Source organism: Pelophylax lessonae (assembly GCF_965119305.1).
Source record: "Pelophylax lessonae genome assembly, chromosome: 1".
Lineage (NCBI taxonomy): Eukaryota > Metazoa > Chordata > Amphibia > Anura > Ranidae > Pelophylax > Pelophylax lessonae.
The window spans coordinates 340,806,707-340,827,792 of NC_138768.1; the positions used below are offsets into that span (position 1 = coordinate 340,806,707).

Sequence of the window (21,086 nt, forward strand, 5' to 3'; positions counted from 1 at the left end):
AGTCAGCTCTCCTGGGCCTCTGGGTTCAGCAACACTCCACTGACTGCTGACTGCCTGTGACCATCACCAACTGCAGCAGAAGAGGAGGCAGTCAACACCCTCCTTCTGGGACTTTGCTTCCCGCCAAAAGACCTCTACCTCATGTGCCCGTGGCTTTTTATACCCTTCCCCATAATGCACTGAGACCAAATGTCTGTGCCAATCCCTGGGGCAGTACCAAAAGCCTGTGTGTCATTGGTTAGGTTTCCTCCAGCATCCTATGTGCCTCCCCATTGGATCAGCTGGGGACACTCCCAGATGAATCACACACTGGGCACACTAAGCAGACCTGACTCACAGATCCTACTCTCTGTTAAGCAGAGAACAATATAGATTTTGCCTGCTGCTCCTCTGATAGGCAGACAGAGCCAAAACTATACTCTCTACCTAGCACCTGGCTAGGAGGGTGCTACATCAATAATAAACAAAATGCTGTAAAGGAAAAGGGTATCGAAGGCTGATGCTATACTGGTCTCTTCTGTAAGGAGGGTTTTGGAGTGTTGTAAAGCTTTCCTTTAAACTAGTTCCTACATACAGGGGGAGATTTACTAAAATTGGAACACTCAGAATGCGTTGCAGCTGTTCATGGTAGCCAACCAGCTTCTAACTTTAGCTTGTTCATTTATTTGATAATAAAACATGGAAGCTGATTGGTTTCTATGCAGAGCTGTGCTAAATTTAGTAAATCCCCCCACTGTTTGCATGTTGGGACTAGCAAAATCAAGAGTTATACACGGGGCTTTTTTTCCTCAGAGAATAGGTGCAGGAACTTCCCTCTTCTGAGTCACCCCTTGTCCCCACCCCCAAACCATCTCCAAGCACCATACCTTGGTTCCACCCCCTACCCACCTCCCAGTACCACCCTTTTTACAGAACTAAGTATCATTTTGTAGTGCTAAATAATTTGTATAGGATTTGTTAACGATAATGAAAAAGCAGTAAAATTGACTCCTGCAGCTATTAACAATTGATCCCCCCAGCAACAATAGATACCCCACACAACAATAGATTCCCCCAGCAATAATGAACTCTATCCCAGCATCAATGGACTCCACCCCAGCAACAATAGATCCTACCCCAGCATCAATAGACCCCCATCCCAGCAACAATTAATCCCCCGCACATTAATAGACCCCCACACAGCAACAATGGACCACCCACAACAAAATACCATATCCAGAAACAAAATATCCACCCCAGAAACATAAGACCCCCCAGAAAAAATAGATCCCCACCAGCAACAATAGAAACTCACACAAAAATAGATCCCCACCAGTGACAGTAGATCTCCCAGCAACTAGCATCAATAGACCCTCCAGCACACCCCACACCCCTTGCTATTAAATAGATTCAGTGCTGGAGGTGTCGGAACTACCTTACCCCCTGTTCCCACTGAAAAAAAGTCCTGGTTATACATATATAGTGTAAACACAAGAGTCATGTGGATTCTAACTGAAATCATAATGACTTTGTGTATGTTTTCTTAATCTGTGCAGTAATCCAGTAAAACAGCTATTTTATTTGCCTCCGTGTAAGCTACCTGCCATAAAAACTGCTGCTCTCACTACTTGCGCAGGGTGACTGGTCTTGCATACTCCTCCTAGGTTGTTTTCTGTGGGAACTATGTGGCGTGCCAACCTACTGAGTCCATCCACAACTCTCCTTTCTGCACAGGTTAAATGCAGCACAGTGATAATGTCCCTACTACTGTTCCATAGTAATACCTGGGAATGAAAAATTCATCAAGGAAATGGGCTTTACTTTTTTTTTTTTTAATTTGCCCCACATTAGCTTTAAGTGTAACATACTCAGCTGTCATTTAGAGCTGCAAAATAAAGCTGCAACGGCCAACTCTTACGCAACCTATTCTCACTGTAATAAGGAGGTGAGGTAATGGAAATGTGTTTCATATTACCCTTGAAAGATATCATCAGACCCTTTTATTAAAATACACAATACCAACCTTCCATATACTGCACCTGCTTACCTATACCTATACTGCATAATGTTTTCTCTAAAACTTCTCTAAAACTTAAGATGCCCTGTAAGCATCCATATGATAATGTGCATGCACTCCCTATCATCACACGCCTGCTGTCATCAAAGTTGTTATCAGAGTTGTGGAGAAAAGTAGCTTTGGTCTATCTATGACCAATCTAAAAAACTTAACATATAACTACAGCAGCTATATCTGCAGACAGAGACACAGAATATTAAGTTGATTCAAAAGAGGTTATTGTTCTTTTCAGCTGTTTACACCTTTTAATAACATAAAACTGAAAGTTTTTAGGTGCAGTAGCCAATATTAATAGACCAACCAAAAATAACCACATCATCCAAATTTATTATTCATTGATGCTGCAGTAGAACAAAATCAAGTCTGACTGATTTCAGTAAGATTTTTTTTTTACTTTGACCATTATAATTCACACTGCCTTACTGAATAAGCCTGCATAAGTATTTAAAAAGATGTTGGAATTAATTTAAAATGTGAAGACAGATATACCGGATAGTAAGCCTGAGTTTTCAAAAGGGATTCCAAGACAGAGATGTTGTTTTAATGCACAAATGAGAAATGGGTAAAAATGATTAAAGAATTATAAATTGTAGTAGAAAAAGGATTTATATGCCTGCCTGTAAGTATATACACTTGTAAAAGGTATGATTTTCCATGTTGTATACCAGGAGCTAAATTATCATAGCACCTAATCAACAAAGTTAGGAAAATCAGACCAGACAGAGCAAAATCTGACCCAAAACACTCATGAAACATAGATATGGGTATCATTTTAAATGTTTTTTTTTTTTAATTAATTTTTATTGGGTTTTCAAGAAAATACAAAACACGTAGTAAACATGTAGTAAACAATGTACCGTATACATTTGAACACGTGAACACATTCGTTTTTTGAAAAAATTGAGAACGTTCTAAAACATGACCAGCGAAAACACCGCTATTTCAGCCATATATTCCGAATAACTCACAGATAAAGCATAAAAGGAAGAGAAAACACAAAGAAAGGATACATAGCAAGATGGGATAATCGCCCATCCATCTCACAATGCATGAAACTAGTTGCAGTCACCTCAGGACATGCGTGGTCCCCATGAAGCACCCAAATGGGAACATTTCCACCCCATGGGGCCACCCAAGCCCAAGACTTGTGCTATAAGGGGAAAGAAAAGGGAGAGAGGTTAAACTCTAGAAGCTTGGTAAGCCTCCCATAATTGCCACCTGTTTGAAATTTTGAGCAGAGCGCAAAAGGATCTTTTTGTATTTATACGACTCTCCTACGATCTGTAGTACCTCTCGTCTTGAGGGCAGCACCTGACTCTTCCAGTTGCGTGCTATTGCCAATCTGGCTGCATAGATAATATGTTGGACAATCTCCTTGCATGAAGGTGGGTACCAATCCAGCCCAATACCCAGTAAAGCCTGTTCCACTTTAACTTATTGAGAATACCTGTAATGTCTGCCACTAATCTATGTAGCGAGGTCCAAAAGTTTCTGAGGGATAAGCAAGACCACAGCATAAGTACCAAGGTTCCGACTTGCCCACACCCTCTCCAGCACAGGTTAGAGCAGGAGCCACCATAGTTCGCTACAACATAGGGAGTCCTGTACCACCTTAAGTGGATCTTTTGTGCCCCCTCCCTGAAGTTAGAACATTTGGGGAGTGAATAGTTCAGCCTGAAGGCTTTCAACCACTGGGCATCTGAAAAAGTCTGTTGCAGGTCCTTTTCCCACTTTAATTGATAATTGGTAATTTCAAAAATAATGATTTGTCCTGTAAGGAGTTATAGAAAATGCTGATCCCGCGTTTGCCTGGAGTGTCAGTGAAGCAAAATGTATGCACTTGGCGAGGGAGAGCAATAGACAACTCAGGTAATGTGTGTATAATATGTATTACTCTTTTGTATGTCAGGAATTCCATCTGAAAGTCAGGGAACCGCAGGCATAAGTCAGAAAATGGGATTAAGGCAGATTGGTTGTATAAATCAGGGACGTGGTGTAACCCGTATTTTCCCCCAATGTGCAGTATGTAAGTCTGGGGATAGTGCTCTCAAAGTGGATAATGCTATTGACATGTGAACCTGATCTCCACCTCCTGACTTGTGTGCCCAAAAAAATTTCCACGCTTGGAGCGTAGCCGATACAGTGGGATGGGAAATCTTCGTTGTATTATTAGTAAAGGGGAGCACCAAGACTAGGTCTGTCAAGGAGGACTGTGATATACAAGATCGCTCAAAGAAGCACCACAAAGGCGCTTGCACACAGGAGAACCAGTGCTTAGACTGTGCCAATATGGCCGCCATATGATAGTCTTTCACGTCCGGGACCCCCATGCCCCCCACCAGAATCTTATGTGGTGTTCTAGGTGGCTTGTCCGAACAAAGAAATTTACTAACTAGTGCCTGCAAGGATTTGTAGAAATGGTTTGGGATTTGGATAGGTAGGGCCCGGAAAATTTACAATATTTTGGGTAAGATTAACATTTTGAAGGCCGCATTTTTATCTGACCAGGAAAGGTAGAACCTCTGCAATCTCAAAATGTCTTGAGTCATGGAGGTAAGTAGGGGAAGGAAATTAGCCTTAAATAGGGACGCTGTGGAGTCAGTCAGTTTAATACCCAAGTAGTCCATGGATTCCTCCTGCCATTGGTAATGTACCAAGCTCTGAATCTTGGTTCGAAGCTTGGGATCTACTGCCACTCCAAGGAGATTAGACTTAAGCTCATTCACCTTGTAGTAGGAAATAGATTGGAATTCCTCCAGTATCTGTTGGATATGCATCATCGAAGTCACTGGGTCTTTACAAGTCAATATTTTGTCATCTGCAAAGAGTGAAATGAGTGAGAGGTCCCCCCACAGATACTCCTGTGACCCCAGAATGTGATCTAACCCTCTCAGCGAAAGGTTCCATGAGCATGGCAAATATAAGGGGTGATAGCGGGCACCCTTGGCGTGTGCCATTAGTTATGCGAAAACTGTCTGAAAAAAGGCCCTCGGTGAAGACCCTCGCTGAGGGGGACGTGTACAAGGCCATAATAGCCTGGGCTATTGCTCCACTAAAACTGAACTTTTCTAAAACCTGCCCCAGGTAGCCCCAGTGTATCCGGTCAAAGGCCTTTTCGGCATCCAATGCCAAGAACACTGTGGGGACCTTATGAGTAGAAACATGACGGATAAGGCCAAGCAATTGTCTAGTCGCATCTGTGGCCTGGCGCCCCAAAACAAAGCCCACCTGGTCAGGCCTAATCAGACCAGGAAGGCACAGTGAAATACGATCGGCTAAATTTCTAGCGTAGACTTTTAGGTCCACATTTAGTAGCCATATAGGCCTAAAATTTTGTGGCTTATTGGGTTCCTTACCAGGTTTCGGTAGTGTGATCACTGTGGCCTCTAACATCTCAGCTGGGAACGGTACCCCACCAAGCGCCCTCTGAAACACCCATTCAGCATAGGGAACTAGAGCATCCGCAAACAGGCCATTCAGAGGTAAATACATCAGGGCTCTGTGCTTTCCCCTTTGCAAGAGATTTAATAGCTTTTGAGATCTCTAAAGCAGTAAAAGGAGCATTCAGTCGCTCCAGATCACCATGCGACAAGCTCGGAAGAGAGATCGAAGACAGAAATAGCTGGATATCTGATGCAGTGGCTTGAGGAGTCGATACATCCACATTTAAATTGTATAAGGAGCTGTAATAATGACTGAAGGCGTCCGCTATATCCTTCGGATGGGTCAGCCTTTCTCCCGTGGCATGATGTATCAAGTAGGGTATTTTTTGCTTGGACATCTTAGCCTTCAATTTGTTGGCAAGTAGCTTTCCGGCTTTATTGCCATGAGAGTACTGAGTGGCCCTAAGCCGTCCAATCGCTCTAGTATGCTGACCAATCAAAAGGACCCGGAGCTCAGATTGACACTTAAAAAGCTTCTCCGCGCATGCCGTGGAAGGGCTTAATTTGTTTTCAAGTTCCAATCGTTTAATAGAGGTTAGAATTTCATCCAATTTCTGTCTCCTCTGTCTCCGAACTCTCACCCCCCTGGCCATCAACAGGCCCCGTATAAATGCTTTATGGGCATTCCATAACGTAAAAGGACAAACATCAGTCATATCATTAAAAGTAGAAAATTCAGTGAGTTTGGAAAGAGTCCCGGCATAGGCCTCCTGATTAGTCAGGAGGCTGGCATCAAATCGCCATCTGTTCGCCCCAGTGGTACAGGGCATGTCCCCGACTGTTAAAATAACAGGGGTGTGGTCCGACCATGTTATGGAGCCCACAGACGCACGAGTGATCCGTTGTAACAAGAATTTATCTGTGAGACAGAGGTCAATTCTCGAATAGGAATGGTGGATTCTAGAGTAGTAGGAATAGTCTCTCTCCGAAGAGTTGTGACATCTCCACACATTGTGCAGATCCGCAGACGCCAAGAACGCCGCCATGGTGGTGGCGCCTCGGATAGTTCATGGAAACATCCAGTTGATAGTTAGGGATGGTATTAAAATCACTGCATAGTAACACATGTCCCTTGAGCAGAGGTTGTAATTGTTGCCACAAACGTTTCATAAATGTGATTTGTCTGGTATTGGGAGCATAGACTGTCACTATAGTATATGTGGAGTTATTGATGATGCAGGATATCACTAGGAATCTGCCCTCTGGATCTGCGAATTGTGAGAGCAGGGAAAATTCAAGAGTATCTCTAAAGAGTAATGCCACTCCACATATTTTTTTTGGGTTGTTTGCATAAAAGGCATGAGGGTATTGTCTCGATGTAAGTTAAGGATGATTATGGGCCATAAAATGTGTTTCCTGAATGGTGGCTACATCACAATTCAGGGCCTTGAGTTCTCTCCAAAGCATATGCCTCTTATGGGGGCTGTTGAGGCCATTGACATTAAATGAAAGTAGTTGGAAGGACATCTTGTGGTGAGGTGTAAGAGTGACCTTATGCAAGAATGTAGTTAGGTGCACTTACAGAATTGTTGCCAGTCGTGGAGTCACAGTTCTCTTCCAAAGTACATGCTGCTGGCGTCCAGACATCTCAGGGGGTAAGTTAGGTGGTGGTTAGGTGACCCTCGGTACGTAGAATCGTGACTGCTTAGCAAGGAGCTGTGCAGCTAAGCGTCCATCTCACTAGCCAGGTGGCTTCGCCCCCCCCTTTTAAATGTTTTAATTATTTTAATAGAGTCAGAAAAAAATCTCATCAGTAAATATGTTTTCAAAGAAGGAAAAAAGTAGAAAATAAATGCACACTTTTTGTAAAAAGTCCATTTAGACTCTCCCTGGCACGTTGTTTCTTTCCTTTTAATGGAAGGATATCTTCTCCTGCAACTTCAGACTTACCGTATCTCAAAATCCTGTTGGGGAAAGGTCATAAGAAAAAGTGCTTCTCTGTGCTCAACCCTAGGGGAAACTCTGTCCTAAAGAAAATTCTGCCAATACTTCCACACAAATTATTCCTTTTTCATACGCACAACTCGCAAGAAAACAAGTTTAATTGCATACTCAATGAGGATTTTTGAACACATTGAAATAATATTATTTAGGTCACTTGCTTGGTTTTTGGCAAATAAATGCATTTTTCCTGTGAATAAATAAATGCATATGCCACATCTTTTTCAAAAGCAAAATAGTTTTTTAATCTATATGTAAATTCTGTTTTATGTTTAGTTCATTTTTATAGATATGTTAGATAAGGTTTCCAGCACACTAAATTAAGTACTGTAAATCTACTGTTAAATGTAAAGGTTACCGGTAAGTGTACAGTAAGTGAATAATAGAACATTTGTGTTTGCAATTTTTTTAAACTACCAATTACAGATTAGTTTTCTTACAACTAAAGGTTACTTTTTTTAAATTTCTGATGGGAAGGTTTTACTGTTAAATGGAATTACATCAGATGTAATAGCTAATTTGTTAAACAGAGCCAACAGCATCAGCTTGATTTTCGATTTCAGGTCCAGAACTTTAAATCATATATTTTTCAGACAGTGTGTTCACTACCATAGATATCAGAGTGAGCATTTTATACTTTTTAAACCTAGCATTTCCAAAAAAGAGCATTTTTGAAGAATGAAGGTTGCATTTGAAAATGCTCCTCTTTAAGAGGGTAGAAATTATTCTAGATTCTTTTGTAAACAATACTTTTTAAATGTACATTTGCTGTAAATCCTTCAAAATTATATTCAGCCATGTATTGGGTAAATGATCCACCAGAACACCAAGATCCTTCTCCACTATAGATCCCCCAGTTTTACTCTCCCTAGTATGTATGATGCATGCATATTCTTAGCCTCCAAGTGCATAACTTTACATTTATCAACATTAAACCTCATTCGCCACATAGTTGCCCAATGAAACAGTGCATTGAGGTCGGCTTGTAAGTTGGAGACATCCTGTAAGGAAGTTATTTCACTGCATAGCTTGTTGTCATCTGCAAAGACTGAAATTGTACTTTTATTCCCAGACCCTATATCATTTATAAATATATTAAAAAGTAAGAGCCCCAACACCACTGATAACCTTAGACCATTCAGAGTAAGAATCATTAATCATTACTCTCTAAATTCAGTGTTTTAACCTGTTTGCTATCCATTTACAAACTGATTTTTCCAAGCCTGTAGACCAGTGTTTGTCAACCTTGGTCCTTAGGGCACACTAACAGGGCAGATTTTAAGTATTACCTTGGGGGGGGGGATGCAGACTAGAATACTGCAATCACTGAGCAGCAAATGTTATCACCTGTGATGTATTTCAGTTTTCTTGTAAACCTGGCCTGTTAGTGTACCCTGAGGACTGGAGTTGAGAAACACTGCTGTAGATTTTACCTTATACATTAGCCATGTGGGGGAACTATGTCAACACGGACAAATGCGCAGTCGTGTGACGCTGTACCTAAACAAATTTGACATCCTTTTTTTCCCACAAATAGAGCTTTCTTTTGGTGGTATGTGCGATTTTTTGATCATGCGCTATAAACAAAAAAAAAGTGTAAATTTTGCAAAAATAACAATATTTTCACATTTTTTTATATGAAATTCCCCCCAAAAAAATGTAAAAATCTAAATTTTTTAACATTTTAGTCCAATTTGTTTTATGCTATATATGTTTTGTAAAAAAAAATTGCTAAAAGCGTATTTTGATTGGTTTGCGCAAAAGTTATTGCGTTTACTAACTAAAGAAAAGATTTTTGTCATTTTTGTTGTTTTTTTTAACGAGTAATGGCGACGATCTGCGATTTTTTGTGCGGGACTGCGACATTGCGGCAGATAGATCGGACCCTTGACTGACATTTTTTACACTTTTGGGGTTACCAGTGACATTACTACAGTAATCAGTGCTATACATATGCACCGTTACTGTAAAAATGACACTGGCAGGGAAGAAGTTAACTTTATTTGAGAAGGAGGGGTTAAGTGTGTCCCTAGGGGCATGCTTCTAACTGTGATTGGATGTGGCTTGAGGTGTAAGAACAGAGATCAGTGGTCCTACATAGCAGAACCGTATGATCTCCATTCTTACACAGGGAAGAATGACAGGCAGCTGTGTTTACATTAGCCGCCTGCCTTTCTCCTGCTGTAACGGACAATCGCGAGTGCCTGGCAGACATCGGGTCCGCCGGGCACACACACGGGGGGGGGTCCGTGAGCGAGCGGGAGCGCGCCTCTGGCGGCGCGCGCTCGCTCCCTAGAGCCTCACAGGCTAGCGACGTAGACCTACATCGCTTTGCCTGTGAGGGGCTGACTGCCGACGTAAATCGGCGTTAGGCAGTCGGCAAGTGGTTAAACTCTCCAGTATCTTCCTGACTTTAAAAATTAAACTAATAGGTCTATAGTTACTTTGTAAAGACTTTGATCCCTTTTTAAATATAGGCTCCCTGTTGGCCCTATGCCAATGCAGGAATTATTACATTCCTTAACGAGTCCCCAAAAATTAGAAACAATGGCTTTGAAATGACAGAGATCAAATTGTTAGACTATGAAGTTTAGAAGTAGCAAGAATGGGAGAACTAACAGGGATTTTGAAGTCGCTGTGAATTTATGTAGGTAACAATCCATAGAAGGCTTTAAGGACAACCGACACCTGTCCAGGAGGCCAGTAGATGACAGCCACTCCTAAGGAAATTTGAGAAAGTAGACATATACAGAGAGCTTCAAATGATGAGAGTAACAGAGAGGGAGGAGAGTGATGAACCTGGAAGGTGCTCTGTGGGGATAGGAGGCTTACCACTCTGGCTCTCTTGCATCCACTAGGTCTAGGGGAGAAAATTTAGAGAAGGCAACCATGGGAGAGGGAAGCAGGAGAAGCAGTGTCTGATTCATGAAGCCAGGTTTCGGTGACAACAAGTACATTAAAGAAGGAGTTAGTGACAAAGGGGACATAAACAGAGGTGAGTTTGTTGCAGACAGTGTGGGCATTCCAGAGGGTACAGGAAAAGGGGAGGCTGGTTTTGGGAAGAAGAGAAATGAAAACTAAAATGTGTGAATTGCGGCTGCTGCCAGAGGGTACAGGGAGATGGGTGTATTAGCTACAGCTAAATAAAGGAGGCCCATGGTTTGGGGATATATCTACAGAGGTTAGGAGAAGCATAAGGGTGAAGGAGGTAATATGAAAGTGATATTTATGTGAGAGGACATGCCTTAGCATCCTGGGGGTTTTATTAGCATGTGGAATTAGAATTAGGAGTAGGTGATGAGTGCAGTAATAAGGAGAGGGCAGAAGTAAGCATGATATATACAGATTGTGGTGTGGAGAAAAGGGGTGAAGGAAAGCGAGTTTGACCACTTGACCTCCAGAAGATTTACCCCCCTTCATGACCAGGCCCTTTTTTTGTGATACAGCATTGCTTTACTTTAACTGACAATTGCGTGGTCGTGCGACACTGCACCCATAATAAAATTTTTCGCTATAAACCAAATAAAGAGCAAAAATTTTGAAAAAAACAAAACAACTTTCTTTAGTTTCTCCTATAAAACACATCCAATAAAAACTGTTAAAAAATTACATTTACTAAATTTAGGCCAATATGTATTCTGCTACATTTTTTTTGGTAAAATCAAAAATCCCAATACACATATATTGATTGTTTTACACAAACGTTATAGCGCCTTCAAACGAGGGGATATATTTATGGAATATTTATTTATTTTTATACTAGTAATGCCAGCGATCCGCGACTTATAGGGGGACTGCGATATTGCAGAGAACTATCGGACACTAACTTTTGACACTTTGCGTGAACCAGTGACACTAATACAATTATCAATGCTAAAAATATGCACTGTCCCTGTACTAAAGACACTGGCTGATTAGGGGCTAAACATCTAGGGTGATCAAAGGGTTAACTGTGTGCCTAGCCAGTGTTTTTGTGTACACAGTGTGCATGCATGGCTCAAGGGTCCTGCGTGGATCTGAAACATTGCACTACACTGTTTTGTGGTGTGATCTTTCCTAAATAAAAACCGTTTGAACCAAAATGATGATCCTTGGTGTGCTGGGGAATATCTACATATTGTACTGGTTCCAGTAACCAGCTGGCGGTCGCTACAGCACCCAGTACCTTAAGAGCTTAGACCAAGAATATGTGCAATGGGAATATGGACTGTGCACAGTGTGCTGCTTTCACTAGGGGAAGAGATCAATTCCAGTCCCTGCTGTGCAGAGACACAGGATCGGTCCCTTCTCCCCTGTCATAACTGAGATAAGCCTTGTTTACATATATCAGTTCTCTGTGTTTTACTAATGACCGGCGGGTGCCGGAGGACATCGAGACCCCGGGATCATAGCAGAAGCGGTCCTTCGGCGGTGCTTGCGCACCCCTTACAGGCATAAGTGCAGGATCATGTTTATACACATGATCCTGTGCACAGCTGCTGCCCTGTAGCAGGAAAAATGCTATAGGGCTGTCAGCAAATGGATAAGTAGAGAGGATACAACTGTGAAAAGTAGAGGTAAAGAGCTCATGTTGCAGAGGAAGGAAAGCTTAATTTGGAAAAAAGGTCACCTGCAGTCTGGTGATTTGTAAAATAGCTTGCTGTAGATGTTCACTTCATGCAATCACTAAAGTGCAAGAGTGTAAGTGCCACTTAATTAAAGAATGCCACTTTATTGGAAGAACCCCAGCATGCATCCCCCTGGCATGTGTCCCCCATAAAGGTGCTCTTGTTTTATACTGTGGTGGATGTGGATAGAATTTGCCTATTAATCAATCAGGAGTTAATATCAGGCACAGTTCTATCACAGTAAACTTTTCACACCACAATCAAACTGCAAGTGGACCAAGAGGGCAGGGTTGTTAAGATTATTATCAGGTTATAAGTTAGGTAAGAGATTTAAAAACGTAATAAACAACACAATAATATTGTGAACAGAGATACAGATGGATGTGAAACAGCAACAATATAAATGCAAGCTTACCACAAAGACATTGATAGCAGTCAGTCTGTATTCAGTTTAAGGTGAATAAACACCAGTAATATACATAGATGCAAGTTTATCATAAAGACATTGAGAGCAGTCAGTCTGTATTGAGTTTAAAGGAGTTGTAAAGGCAGAATATTTTTGGTATCTTAATGCATTCTCTGCATTAAGATAAAAAGCCTTCTGTGTGTAGCAGCCCCCCTCAGCCCTTCTAATGCTTACTTAAACCTCATCTCTGTCCAGCGATGTCCACGAGTCCCTGGGCTATCCGGGACTCTCCTTCTTGATTGGCTGAGACACAGCAGTGGTGCCATTGGCTCCCGCGGCTGTCAATCCATGTCAGTTAGAAAATCAGGAGAGAGCGGGGATGGGGGCAAACAGCAGCTCTGTGTGTCCATTCAGGTGCCCTCATAGCAAGCTGCTTGCTGTGGGGGCATTCAGTAGGGGGGAGGGGCCGGGAGCAGCAAAGAGGGACCCGAGAAGAGGAGGATCCGGGCTGCCCTGTGCAAAACCAACTGCACAGAAGAGGTGAGTGTACCATGTCTGTTATTTAAAAAACAAAAAGAGGCTTTACAATCTCTTTAAGGTGGATGTGTAACAGTAGTAATATACAGTAGATGCAAATTTACCAGTGACGGCAGAGAAGAGATATCAGATGGACAAGAGAAGAAGTGCCACTTAAATAAAGAACGCCACTTTATTGGAAGAACCCAAGCATGGTCCCCCCTGGCATGTGTCTCCCCTTGGCATGACACATATATACATACTTTTTGAATCAAGTCAAAGCTATGAAACTATGAGTACAGAACAATTTATATAATATATAGGATCCTGCAAAACACAGCGACCAACTGATTATTGATTTACAGACCAACTGATTATTGTTTCACAAGTCTACAATACCAACAAGCTCTGTAACTTTAGGAGGTTTTTCTTTATATCCTCACAAAAAACATTTTAACTGTTGTTTTTACAATAAAATTTGATATTTTTGCATGAGAGTGGTTCTCAAAGGTATATATAAAGTCCCTTTTCTTCTTTTAAGTATTGTCTGTATATATTATGTGGGATGATGCTGATGAGAACCAAATAGAGTATTTACATATGGCACCTCACTTCAGACTTATATATTAGCTGTTTGGTACAATAAGCCCCACAGCCCAAGGCAAGGATGAACAATAAATGGTAGTTTATGGCTATACTATGCAGACCAGCAGAACTAGTGATCAAAGCCTCTCTAATATGCTGTAATTGAAACTGTAGTAAAATATTTCACACAGCACAAAGTAATGATGATGAACAGTAAAGGTAGTTAAAGCTTATACTGTGCAGACAAACAACACAAGTACTCAGTCCTTTGCCTAATATGCTGCAATTGTAAGTGTAGTAAAATACCCCACAGCACAAATCAATAAGTATTAAGAGCAGTTTACAAAATGGCTTTAACGTATTAGTCTGTGCCTGACATACCCTGACTGCAATAAATTCTAATCATCATGTACAATTTGCACTACACAGCTGTAAAAATAGGTTATCCCTCCTGCCTAAAAAAAAAACTGTCCTATTTTCCCCAGCACAGTACTGATCTAAGTAGCTAAACCAACAGGCCTTGATGTTGTAAAATGACTGGTATTTAACAGGCCTTTGGTGGGGCCATATTTTAGGTGTCTAATAGGATATGTGTCACAACAAATATGGAGTCCAAGTAAGGAGATAAGTTTCTGCCATATAGCATTAACAAGGCACTGGACACTTTGTTGTTTGTTCTATGTTCAGCCAAAGCACTTTTGGCAATTTAGCTTAGATTATGGTAAATATATGATGTTGTGCTTTTTTTTATTCTAGTTTAGAGATGGGCCGAACAGTTTACAGCAGAACTCCCGAACAAGGGAAAGGTTCTAACCTGAACCACAAACCCCATTGAAGTGCCCATTTTGAAGGCTTTTATGCAATTAATTGCCCAAAAAAGGAGTATGAGGGTCTGGGTACTGCCCTGGGGGACATGTATCAATGCAAAAAAATGTTTTTAATCAATTGTTTTTTCAGGAGCAGTGATTTTAATGATGCTTAAAGTGCAACAGTAAAAAACATTTAAATATAGTGCCTGGGGGGCCTTAGTCTGCCTGTAAAGTGGCACATCTGTAGCATGTATAAAACATTAGAACATGCTGTAGCAGAAATTACATTTCTAAAGAAGAAAAAAAAAAAAAAGAGTCAATTCCCATTTAAATGGACTCACGGTTGCAATTTTCAAGAACCCCGCTATGGAAAAAGAAATAAAGAAAAACCCAGTGTAGGGTCCCCCCCCAAAATCCATATCAGACCCTTATCCGGGCATGCAGCCTGGCAGGTCAGGAAAAACATGGGGCGAGTGAGTCCCCTTCCCTTTCTCGTGAACCATACCCGGCCACATACCCTCAACATGGGCCGGTGGGTGCTTTGGGGCAGGAGGGCCATATTTTAGGTGTCTAATAGGATATGTGTCACAACAAACATGGTGTCCTGAGTCCAAGTAAGGAGTTATGTTTCTCCTATATAGGATTCACAAGGCACTGGACATTTTGTTTTTTGGTTTGTATATTCAGCACAAAGCACTTTTGGCAATTTCGTTTAGATTATGGTATATATGTGATATTGTGCTTTTTTATTTTCTAGTTTAGGGATAGACCAAACACCCCCCTGTTCGGTTCACAGCAGAACTCCTGAACAGGGAAAATGTTCCAACCCAAACTGCGAACCCCATTGAAGTCTATGGGAGCCGAGCAGGAAAATTCAAATGTGCCCATTTTGAAGGCTTATATGCAATTACATGTCCAAAAAAGTGGTATGGGTGTCTATGTACTGCTCTGGAGGACATGTATCAATGCAAACATTTTTTTTTTTTTAAACAATCGGTTTTTCAGGAGCAGTGAGTTTAATGACGCTTAAAGTGCAACAAAAAAAAAATGAGTTAATTCCCATTTAAATTGACTCGCGGTTTAAATTTCCAAGAACCCCGCTATTGAAAAGAAATGAAGAAAAAAAACAGCGTAGGTTCTACCCCAAAATCCATACCAGACCCTTATCTGGGCATGCAGCCTGGCAAGTCAGGAAAAATGGCGAGCGAGCGCCCCCACCCCTCCTGAACTATACCTGGCCACATGCCCTCAACATGGGATGATGGGTGCTTTAGGGCTGTGGTTGTGGTTGTCTCATCCCCACAACTCTGGGCTGTGGTTGTGGGGGTCTGCGGGCAGGCGGCTTATCGGAATCTGGATGCCCCCTTTTGACAAGGGGGCCCCACAGATCAAGCCCCCCACCTATGTGAATGAGTATGGGGTAAATAGTACCCCCACCGATTCACCAAAAAAGTGTCAAAAAGTAATAAAAACACAAAGACATTAAAAAATAGTGTCCACCGATGCAAATTTTTTGACATTCAAGAGAGGCAGTGTCATCAGGTGACGTCGCCCTTACCTGTAAAAGAACTGTCAAACGGCGGAGCCTGCAGTAGGCGGCCAGCCTTGATAGATGGCGGGAGCGTTTTTCTTTGTTTTTCTTTTTTGGTGTGATTGACAATGAATTTACATCGGGGGGACATTCTTTTTTTATTTTTTAATAAAGGGATTGTCAAAAACTGTCTCTGTGTTTTTATTACTTTTTGACACTTTTTTGGTGAATGGATAGGGTTACTATGTACCCAATACTCATTCACTTAGGGGGGGGCGGGATCCAATTCCGATAAGCCCCCCACCCTCAGACTCCCACAACCACTGGTCATGGTTGTGCAGATGAGGCCCTTGTCCCCATCAACATGAGGACAAGGTGCTTTGGAGTAGGGGAGCACCCACCCCCCCATGTTGAAGGCATGCGACCTGGTATGGTTCAGGAGGGGGCGCTCAATTGTCCCCCCTTTCCTGACCTGTCAGGCTGCATGCTCGGAGGGTGTGGTAAAAATTTTAGGGGGGGGGGGCCATAACGTTTTTTATTTTAACCAGCAATTTTTGTTTTTTATTCAGCTATCAGCAGGGAAACCTATTCACAGCTGATGACTCATCGGTTGTTATGGACATTCAGGGAGCAAAATGCACGGTGCATCGTGCAGCAGATTGCAGAGCATTCAGCGGGCAAACATCCGTGCTTACACTGCAAATTCAGGTGTTGGTTGAGAGAAAGTTCAGGTGTTGGCTGAACAGGCCAAACAGTCAGTGTTCGGCCCTAACTCAAGCTTGGGCCTAACCGTTTGCCCAACACTTTTGTAGCTTTTATTATTTAATTGTAGTGAAAACAATCAGCGCAAATTAGAATCCTTAAAAAATACTAAACGTGTAAAAACAATTGTGAAAAATCTGTGAAGAAAAATTACAAAAAAAGGTTGCTGCACAGCCAAACACTGTGTAAGTGACTCCACAACACTATTAATGAACAATCAAAAAATTATACATCTATGTGCTACACTACACTGATAGATACTTTTTTAATTAGTTATTATTATTTGTATTGTATTTAGATTGGGGGTGAACTGCATAATAGAGCACCGTATGATGCACATAGGTTATATATAAGAAGGAAGTGCTACATATTTGGAATACATATCTGTGAACGAGGATAAAGATAGATCAGTTCCCAACCATTACCAAGCACAGTAGCCTTATACTTGTGCTTTATCCATTGCTGTTAATAAACAAAATTGGGTAAATAACAGCTATCAGCTTTGTCACTGATACCTGTAGTACGGTAGAAAAACAGGTAAATACTAATAGTGAGTAATATAGTGAACCTCCTCCTTTTTTTGCTGATAAACATACCAAGTCAATAAAGGGTAATTCCACTTTCGTTGAGAAAAAACATTCCCCTCTGGGTGATCTATGTACATTGCAGGGATTTTAACAAGATTTGTTGCAGATTCCTACCTTTTGTTATTCTGAAGAAATCACAGTTTTTTCCTCTGTACCAATGTGCCTGGTGCAGCTGCAGAGCACTAATGAGGAAAGCTGCTGGGCCTCCATCCCTTTAGACATGTTCCTATTGGAAGTATCTTACCAAAAAATTGCATTTTTGTTGCAGGGTATGCCAGAAATCTGACTTGTATCTTAGTGCAGACTTCTGGGAAAATTGGTGAGCCAATCACACAAGCAGGAAATTATGTTTCTGGGGTGTGGTCAGTACACATTCTGTGTACAGAACACCTCCAGGTAGCCATATTGCATTGCATTTTCAGAAAATTACAGCGGCTGCAGATTGAAAAGGAAAGGTAATTTTTAATAACATTCAATTCCAATATGATTTGTGTTGCAATTGTATACGCTATATTGTTTTTTCTTTATTTGCTTTTTTTTTTCCCTCACAAAAGTGGAGTTACCCTTTACAAAATATTAGGTCTTATATAAGTCATGAAAAATGCTACCATGTTAAGAGTGCTGATATGTTAATAAGCCACTGACATGTTTCAGAAATATCATAATATTTTAGAGTGTTGTTGTGGTGTTTTTACTAAATATTACCTACCATATTACGTGGATGTGATCTGTTAAGAAAGCATAGAGGAAGCCAGAGTGCCAAATGGTGAAAGTCAAGACAGTAGGGCCATTCATCCCTTTCTCAAGCTACTGGCTAGCAAGGTATACTAAAAACTGGGTTTTTCAACATGTGGATCATTTCAAGTTGCCCAATGACTGCCAGTTTTTAGTTTTTAGTTTATAGATTTTAGTGTATAGCCAGAGCAGATGTTCTGAGAGAGGATAATTATTCCAGTAGGTTAGACATCATGCACCATTTGCTAATGTTCACACTTTGATAGATATTCTGTCATCACCAGTTTGCCAATCCTTTTTCCTTTCATCACTTAGTTCTTACAAGTAGTAACATTGAGTCAAACAGAACTCATACCATTATAAACTTTTATCTGCCTACATGAAGGTAATTTCTTAAAAAAAATGAAAGCATTTTGTGTTACAGAGAGAATTACCTAAATTCTTGTTAAAATGAAAGGGTAATTTGTCATTAGTTGTAGCTTTCACAGCCTGCATTGAATTGCTGTCAAACATGAGGATCAGAGATGAATGCAAATTAAATATTTAATCCCTTTAAGTTAGCTGCCTGTAATGATTTTCTATAAATGCATTCTTAAAAAAGAAGTGTGGGATTAAAAAAAAAATAAACATTCATACTTGGTGGATGAAGCATTGTTTCAATGCTGTATCTGTCCCCCGTCGCCTCTACAGTGAGAATTGAGCGACCAAGGACTGCTGAAGGCTTAGTTCTTGGGTCCGCTCTGAGCACAGACTGACAGTCTCAGCTCTGTGCTCTGACTCTCTAGTGCCAGGCTGTGGAGGGAAGGGGGAGGGGGAGGGAAAGACTGGCTCAGTCTCCCAGTGGCACGCTGAGAGGCTGAGCCAGCTGCCTGTTAGGCATCTGGTGGGTCCCTACATTATTGTGAAATCACTGCAGAGCCTGGACCAGCTCTGCGACATCAGACTTTAGCCCGCTGTTGGCTGAATCTGGGTCACAGGAGTGCAGAACTAAGTAAACTCCTGTAACCTTTAGAAAAAGTATGGCCAAAATAACTTTGGCCAAACTTTTTATTGAGTAACCAGAAATATTCATGATTAAAAGGCTTGTGTGCTTCAAACTTGCACTATTATAAAAAAAAAAAAAAAAAAAAAAAAAAAACACAACAGAAGTTATATACAAGCAAATCTTCTTCCTTTTTCAGGCATTCATTGGAAATACAAATGCTGACAGTGTTGTTCAACATAAGCTGCAGAATCATATAAGAGCAAGATACCTGCGTTTCACTACTTTGAACTGGAACATGAATGGCAGGATAGGAATGAGAGTGGAGGTGTATGGATGTACATACAGTAAGTAACAGAACATTGACGGCTGTTTCATTCTTTTTACCACTGTTTTGAGAACCAACCAACTTGTTCTTGAAAATATAAAAACATTTAGAAATTTTAGGCAAATCTTTTATATGTCTGTTCAGATATTTTTCTGATAATGGACATTTTGATATCCTGTTTTTTTTTTTTTTGTGTGTATAGGAATATAAAGATGTTTTATTATATAAGTCTAAATAAAATCATATTTAAATTGCTATGATTGATTTAATGATCTTAAAATATACAATGTGTAGTATAGGCCTTCAAGCAATCCAATCATGTACTTTTATAAAGAACAAAATGCCTTCCTTTACCTAGATCTGTCTTGCTCAAATTTACCACAGAGGAACCTGTACATTTTATTAGCTACAGCTCATAACACAATAGTGTAATCCGTATGTTGAATGTTTAGATATATATATAAAAGAATAAGAAACTTAGTTCCATTGACAACCATTTATCATGAAATTAGAAACATAATAATAAGTCATAAAAGAAATGCAATACTCCCTTACATGTCGGGGGGAGGGTTGGGCACTGCCCTTGGAAGAATGTACCAAGGCAAAACACCCTTAGGTGAGGGTCTGGTATAGATATTAATGGGAGACCCCACCCAGAAAAAGAAAACAATAGCTTCCCCTAAAAATACATTCTACACCCTTATTCTTAACAATTAAATTGTGTGCTCAAAGTTGCATTCCTGCCATGAAGCAAAATAGAAAAAGAATTCTGGAATGGATATCAAGAGGGAGCCCATGCAAAAAAAGCCATTGTGGGTCTGGCATGGATTTGAAGGAGGAAAAAAGCAAAGATAAAATATCTTGTGCCCATCCCTAAAATCCATACCAGATCTTTATCCGAGCATGCATGTAGCCTAGCTGACCATGAAGGGTGAAGAAAACCATGTTCTCTCCCTGTCTCTTGATTCATACCAGGCCACATACCCTTAACATGTGAAGGGTAAATACATAGTACCCCTCCTCAGTCACAATAAAATATCAGTCACAATAAAATATAAATAGTAAATAAACACACAGATGTTGACAAGTTATTGACTATGAAATAAATAAATAAATAAATAACAGTTGTACAATGTTAATTCATTGCGATCATGTCATCCAGGGTTGCAGATCCCCATCAATCACAATAAATGTCACTCACCAATGCAATCTGCTCCCCATGACTGCTTGCTTTGAATGATAGTTCCTGGTCCCCGTCACAGAATGTAAACAAAAGGACAAGGTCTCCAAGGTGACCTCATTAACCAAATATGAATATGAGCATATTTGGTCAATGACATCACAAGATTCCCACAGTGATCTCAGACCAGGCCAGCCACTTCTTTTCTCTATATATCATGTAAAATCTTCTGTTCTAGATGTTGGACATATTAGTTATCACATGCAGATACATTTCCAGAAATCCATTTGCAATGCTTGCATTAGTTGTTTCATTCAACCTATATGTATATTTTTTTATTAAAATTAGCAAATACATGTTTTCCTTTTTTTGGAAACTGACATTTACTATTTATTTTTAGATAAATTGATAAAAAACATTACACTGTGTGCAAAAAGTTGCATTCCTGCCATGAAGCCAAATAGAAAGGGAAAATGGACAAAATAGGGAAATTAGAGAAGAGAGTTTTGTTCATAGTAAATGACCTTCTCACCACTCATTATACAAAGAATAACAAAGAGATAACTTACACTTAGCAAATTAGATGTCCACTAAGTTTGTGCATAAAGTGAAGCTGTG

The 21,086-nt window shown here is 40.6% G+C and overlaps 1 protein-coding gene across 1 annotated transcript in view; it reads left to right on the forward strand.

Annotated features, from left to right (window-relative positions):
- Positions 1 to 21,086, forward strand: part of CNTNAP4 (contactin associated protein family member 4) — a 557,814-nt gene that overhangs the window by 293,479 nt on the left and 243,249 nt on the right. Inside the window, exon 4 of the mRNA XM_082267662.1 lies at positions 19,160 to 19,307. Coding sequence (XP_082123788.1) covers positions 19,160 to 19,307 — 148 coding nt within the window. The remainder of the gene's footprint in view (positions 1 to 19,159; positions 19,308 to 21,086) is intronic.